The sequence below is a fragment of the Styela clava genome, chromosome 4 (genome assembly GCF_964204865.1).
Source record: "Styela clava chromosome 4, kaStyClav1.hap1.2, whole genome shotgun sequence".
Lineage (NCBI taxonomy): Eukaryota > Metazoa > Chordata > Ascidiacea > Stolidobranchia > Styelidae > Styela > Styela clava.
Genome location: NC_135253.1, coordinates 14,683,990 through 14,689,392, shown reverse-complemented (window position 1 = coordinate 14,689,392; position 5,403 = coordinate 14,683,990). Strand labels below are relative to the sequence as shown.

The 5,403-nt window shown below is 36.9% G+C and overlaps 1 protein-coding gene across 1 annotated transcript; it reads left to right on the top strand.

Annotated features, from left to right (window-relative positions):
• The first annotated feature begins 3,454 nt into the window (after window positions 1-3,454).
• LOC144422212 (uncharacterized) lies at window positions 3,455-5,069 on the top strand. The gene is made up of 2 exons (XM_078112157.1): window positions 3,455-3,633; window positions 4,238-5,069. Exon 2 carries the CDS (start codon window positions 4,255-4,257, stop codon window positions 4,738-4,740), a length of 486 nt encoding a protein of 161 aa, XP_077968283.1. The 5' UTR covers window positions 3,455-3,633; window positions 4,238-4,254; the 3' UTR covers window positions 4,741-5,069.
• Window positions 5,070-5,403: the final 334 nt, after the last annotated feature.

Here is a 5,403-nt window from a genome sequence, read left to right as displayed (position 1 = left end):
AAAGTTTGGGGAGGCAAAATGTTTTTTTCCAGTACGCATTTACTTGCATTCTCGCTTCAAACAAGGCCAGGTACAGACAGCCACTGATATCGTAAAGAAGCTCTCCACAGACATACTTCGCTATCGAAGTTATCTGAGCCAGTGGTTCCTAACCTTTCTATCCTGGCTAATCGGTAAAATTAAATCAAATATACTCGCGGACCGACAAAAAATTGAAATGACCGTAACAGATAATATAATACAATGCAATGTCGGGCACTCAATATGCTTCTAAGCAAAAAAGGCACACTTAAAAACATTTCACACGAAGAAAAACTATCGTATGGACAACAGCTTGATTGCTTGATTTAGCGATGGGTATTCGTTATCAAGAGATATCCAAAATTGTGACAGTGATCTGGACTGTAAAGTAGAATCACAATTTTAATCAACATTTTTCTTTTTCATCGGGTTCATGATATTAATCCCTCTGCTGTTGATCGACGCCTCAAACGAAATGAATTTACATTACAATGACAAAGTCGTCGGTGACTTGGGAAGTTGGCACCAGGATCAAAATCCTACGTCCCAATCCCAAATCCTGTGTCTGCTCAAAATATTGGAAAAGATCTCTGCGGCCCATGCTTTTTTGCACGTCTCGTGACCACCTGCAGGGTCGCAACAAGTTCATATCTTACTGGAATATTATACTGCTCTTGACTGTTTTCTGGTTTAAACGAAGAAAATATGCACACCGTTTTATATAGATGGTCATACTAATCAGAAAAATGACGCAAAACATGGAAAGCACGCGTGTCGATTTTTAGGTTTCAGAATCTTGTCAGATTTGATGGAGCGCATTCGCGATGAATCGGAGCCGAAAAGCAATAAGTGTGGTTACTCGGCGCCAAGATGTCGCAATATGATGGCAGAAGAGAAATTGTGTTATAACCTACGCAACCTCGTCTTCGGTAAAGCGATCGGAGCGCAGAAATTCGCGTGCCCGCAAAAAAGCAAGATATTCGTTTAGATTAGTCTTATTCAAACTTCTTTTATCAGCACCTTATTAGACAACTAAGTGACTACCAAACGCCCACCACACAAACGAATATATTTTCCACCCGTCATTATAATTTATTCAGAAGAATGAGCTTATTGCAATGTCACCAGATTGTTGAGATCTGGCTTCATTTTATTCTGCTATAAGTCATCTCGTCTGACCAGTCTTTTTTCGGTCTATACTTACAGTCACTGCGGTACTAAACACATGCCAAACAATTATGAGCTGAGAAAGCCATATGGAACCCGGTTGGAAACCCTACAAAGCCGGCCAAAACTATTTTGGTTCCTGCGATTTAAAGCCAAAAAGCGCATGTCGCTAGGTTTAGTTGTTGAATCTTTTGTACAAAGCCCCGCCAAAAAAAACACCCCCGCCAACGCTAAAAATGAAAAAAATCAAATCAGATTGAATTAAAAAATTAAATTTTTAAATCATTCCTAATCCTAAACCCAACTGGCTGATTACTAACTTGGCATTTCAAAACGTGGTGGGGATGTTTTCCCCAAATTCCACATTTTGCATTAATGGTGGAGGATTTGTAAAAAGGATCCAGGTTGTTTATGGCAATGTGAACGACTTAACTTAAAGAGATTGAGTGAATTGATATCATCTACAAGTGGACAATTCTAGTACAATATGGCCTCGACACTCAACCGTGCGACCTCAGGAATTGGAACTAAATTATAACATTGAAATATCACAATGCAATGTCCAATCCCAGAAGTACGTGATCTTGTTTGCTTGAGTATCTTTATATGGAAGCGTATACATCCCGTTTCAAGGCGTTTTGTGGAAAGCTGTAACGTCAAGTATCATTCATCGTTAACGAACTGATGCTGAGTGCCTGTTTTGTTATTGATTCAACCGGAACTGTCTGTTGAAGACGCTATGAGAAGTATTGTATAAGAAATATATTACGTCAGCACCAGGGGCAAAAAATCTTGTAATATTCAAAGAACGGAATGTGTAGTGCTAATGTTTTCAACTCTGGCTGAACGGAAAAAAACAAAAGGGGCATTGTTCTGAACCATCGCGCAGGCGATGCGTAAAATTTTGTTACGTTTCAAAGCTTAAATTTAACCCCTTAGTCTTATAGTTGACTGACATAGGTGTGGCATCAACTGACGCGTTTTATACGAGTTAGTTATTCAATAATAACAACTACTTGGGATTGAGTTGTGGTATATAGTCACGATGATATGACAATATTATTCAATGTAGGGATCTAACAGGGTAGAAAAATTATAAATTTTAATATTACATATTAATTCGAACGATATCACTATGACTACTAAATAGGTGTAAGTAATTAGATATAATGCTTGCGCAAAAAAAACTTCAGCAGTCGGCGGAAGGATAGACCATGAATCTGCAATCATAAATGAGTTTGATGCACTGGTAAGATGAAAATAATTTCAAAACTGATTTGTTCCGATCGAGAATATTTGTGTAGAAAACTTATGGGCATCTGAAGGTATTAAAACCTCGAAACTGGCCTTTTATGAGTGATAAAAAATAGGTAGTTATGGACGTGCAAAAATGTTGTGCGTGCGACAATTAGTTCAATTTAAGGTTTATTGGAATTAAAGCTAATTTCATATATATATATGTGATTGAGAGCATTATAATTATAATGCATAGTAGTGTCTTTACAAATAAAGTGGATCTCTCATAAGTATCTTGCTTCGATCAGAGCGAAGGTCTAAGATATATATCGAACAATATTTTACCCGTTTAGAAATTTAGTGTTAGGTATGATTCTGCAGCAGGCAATAATTAAACAGGTTCATGAATTATGTAAAGCTATCATTGAATATGACGCCATCTAATTTAAATATAGCAACTTAAAGCTAAACCGGATATCGCTGGCCATATTCATTTTCTCAAGGTGTTTTACGGCGAATAATTAATCTAAATTATGCACTTCCCATTTGTAGTCTATGCTTGACCAAGTATAATCCTGATAGAAAACTCGCGCTATTCGCACCATAATATGTTTAGATACAACGACTTGTAACTAATAAATTATGCATGTGCTTATATGCGGCTTAGATCCTTTCAATAATCAGTCAGCCCCGTTGTGCCATATAGTGTTTTTAACTGAAGAGAGATTTAACCTTTAGTTAGTCAGTCCTACTATTTATTGTACTTCTGTCGTCCAGGTTACAATCGCAAACTCTCACTTTCGGAAATATTTTTCGATGCAGTTGAGAAAAGACGCCTAAACATTTGATTTCGATCTAGTTTTAAAAAAAGAGCGAAGAGGCGTGAGTTTTTATCAAGTTTCCAACAATTGCGAACTATATGCTTGGCCAGAAAATATTACCAAATGGTTTTGGATACTAATTGTTGCAATTGAGTCAGTAACATGTCGAAATAGTACCTGGTATATTTTTAACCTTTGATGTGGCTCTGCTTTCTACGGTACGTCTTTGTTTTATTAAGATTTTCGGGTTATTGATTGATCGTTGAATCCATCAACTAAGGTTTTGTTTAGACTGCAAAAGAGAGATTGCTCAGAGTGCAAAACTAATTTACTATCCAATCCAAACTGCAACTAGAAACAGTTGTTTCAAGCGCAATTACGCTATAAGGTAAGAATCATAAAGTTCTTGGCTTTAGGTATAACTGATACATATAGTTATTGTCCTATCTGTAACCGAGTTTCATTGGTTAGGCGTCTATCATAGCAATTGATTGCGACTGTTCAGTAGCCAGTAGTTAAATAATAATGTATGTCATAGGCCTTTCAGTAGGTTTGAATTTATCTATTTAACAAATTCCGGCTATTCTCCTAAATTGCATTGCACATGGTCACGGAAGTGGCTCTGGGCCCTGATTATGGGATAACACGGGTTTCAAATTGGTAGGTGTAGTTTTTAAATTTGCACGTATCTATACACATTTGTTAAACACTATGATTTCACCAAGTCTCTTGGAAATAAGAAGGTATGCTTTCAGTATACTGCGACTTCGATAATTATGACTTGAGGAGATGTAAGAACTTCACGTTAAAGTCGTATAGGATTCGAGGCAATTGTAGTGGAAAGGGGACAGAGATTCAGTGAAATGTTGGAAGGTTTCATCAATAATCTGTGCTATGAGAAGATAGAAAACTAGAGTTGGTTCTCATTTTGATTTTAAATTTTCAATTTTTTTTTTCAAATACTAATTTCGCAAATATGATTATTCTTTCAGTTCTTTTGTATTCTAAAATGGGTTTATACTTCTCACGAGGCAATGGTCGCGTTTTTGATTCAACATCAAATCAAAACAGGAGACATTTTCCACTCGTCAATATTGCATTCCTGATGGTTGGATCAGCACTCGTGGCGGTTGGATACACAACCAGAATTGGCGGGAATTCGCTCATAATATCTGGATTCTTCCTCATGGCGGTCGCAGTGATGGCTTTAGTATTCAAATACACTTCTATTATGAAGCCTCGATATCCAAGAAATACCGAAAGGAGGACGGGCGAATCATCAGCCGCACCGGTATACTCTGTCAGTGCCAATGTACAATCATCAAATCGTGTTACTCCTTCAATTAATAACTATCTGGAAGGCGCAGTTGCAGATAATCCACCACCTTACGCTGCCGTTGCAGCAACAGCCCCACCTACATATGATGAAGTCACCAAAGTTGGAGGGAATTATGACACTGATTATACTGCAACTTACAGCAAGTCATCGCCATAGCATTTAGCTACACCCTACAAAGTTAGTAGAATCGTGCCACGCGCGGCCGGATGTACATCAAAAATTGATATTCAAATTCAAGGGGAGAGGGAAAACGTTGTAATAATCTAAATGCATTATACGATGCACACTGAAGAAATTGCAATATGAGATATCATTTTAATAGGAATTTTTATAAATGTTGTGCCGTATTGAATAGATGCGCATGTATTCCATTTTTAATATATACACCTAAATTTCTTCAATTTTAAAACATTTTATGTCATTTTTTATAGTAATTTTCAAGTTATGAATGTAGCTATGCAATATATCTAAACAGTATCATCAAATTTCTGTGCATATTTTTTAAATTATCATCTCAAGTGTACTCAACCTAATACAAACGGTTAAATGTCGACCGTGATGTCTTCATTTGGTCTTGGCGCACCAAGATGGCGCACAACCTGAACATAGTAGTTGTACTTGTACCATGTTAAGGTTCAGGTTGTGCGCCATCTTGGTGCACATACTTCGGGAGCGCCAAAATACATAAAATATAATCAATAATAGTATAATTCACTGACATGGGAACATTTTAATCCCTTTATTAGGGCTGGGAATGGTTAATCGGTTAATCTATTTTAGATGGTTAACGGTTACGATTCATTTTAACCGTTAATATAC

Coding starts and splice junctions, on each gene's coding strand:
- LOC144422212 (XM_078112157.1), top strand. CDS start 4,255: ATGGGTTTATACTTCTCACGAGGCAATGGTCGCGTTTTTGATTCAACA.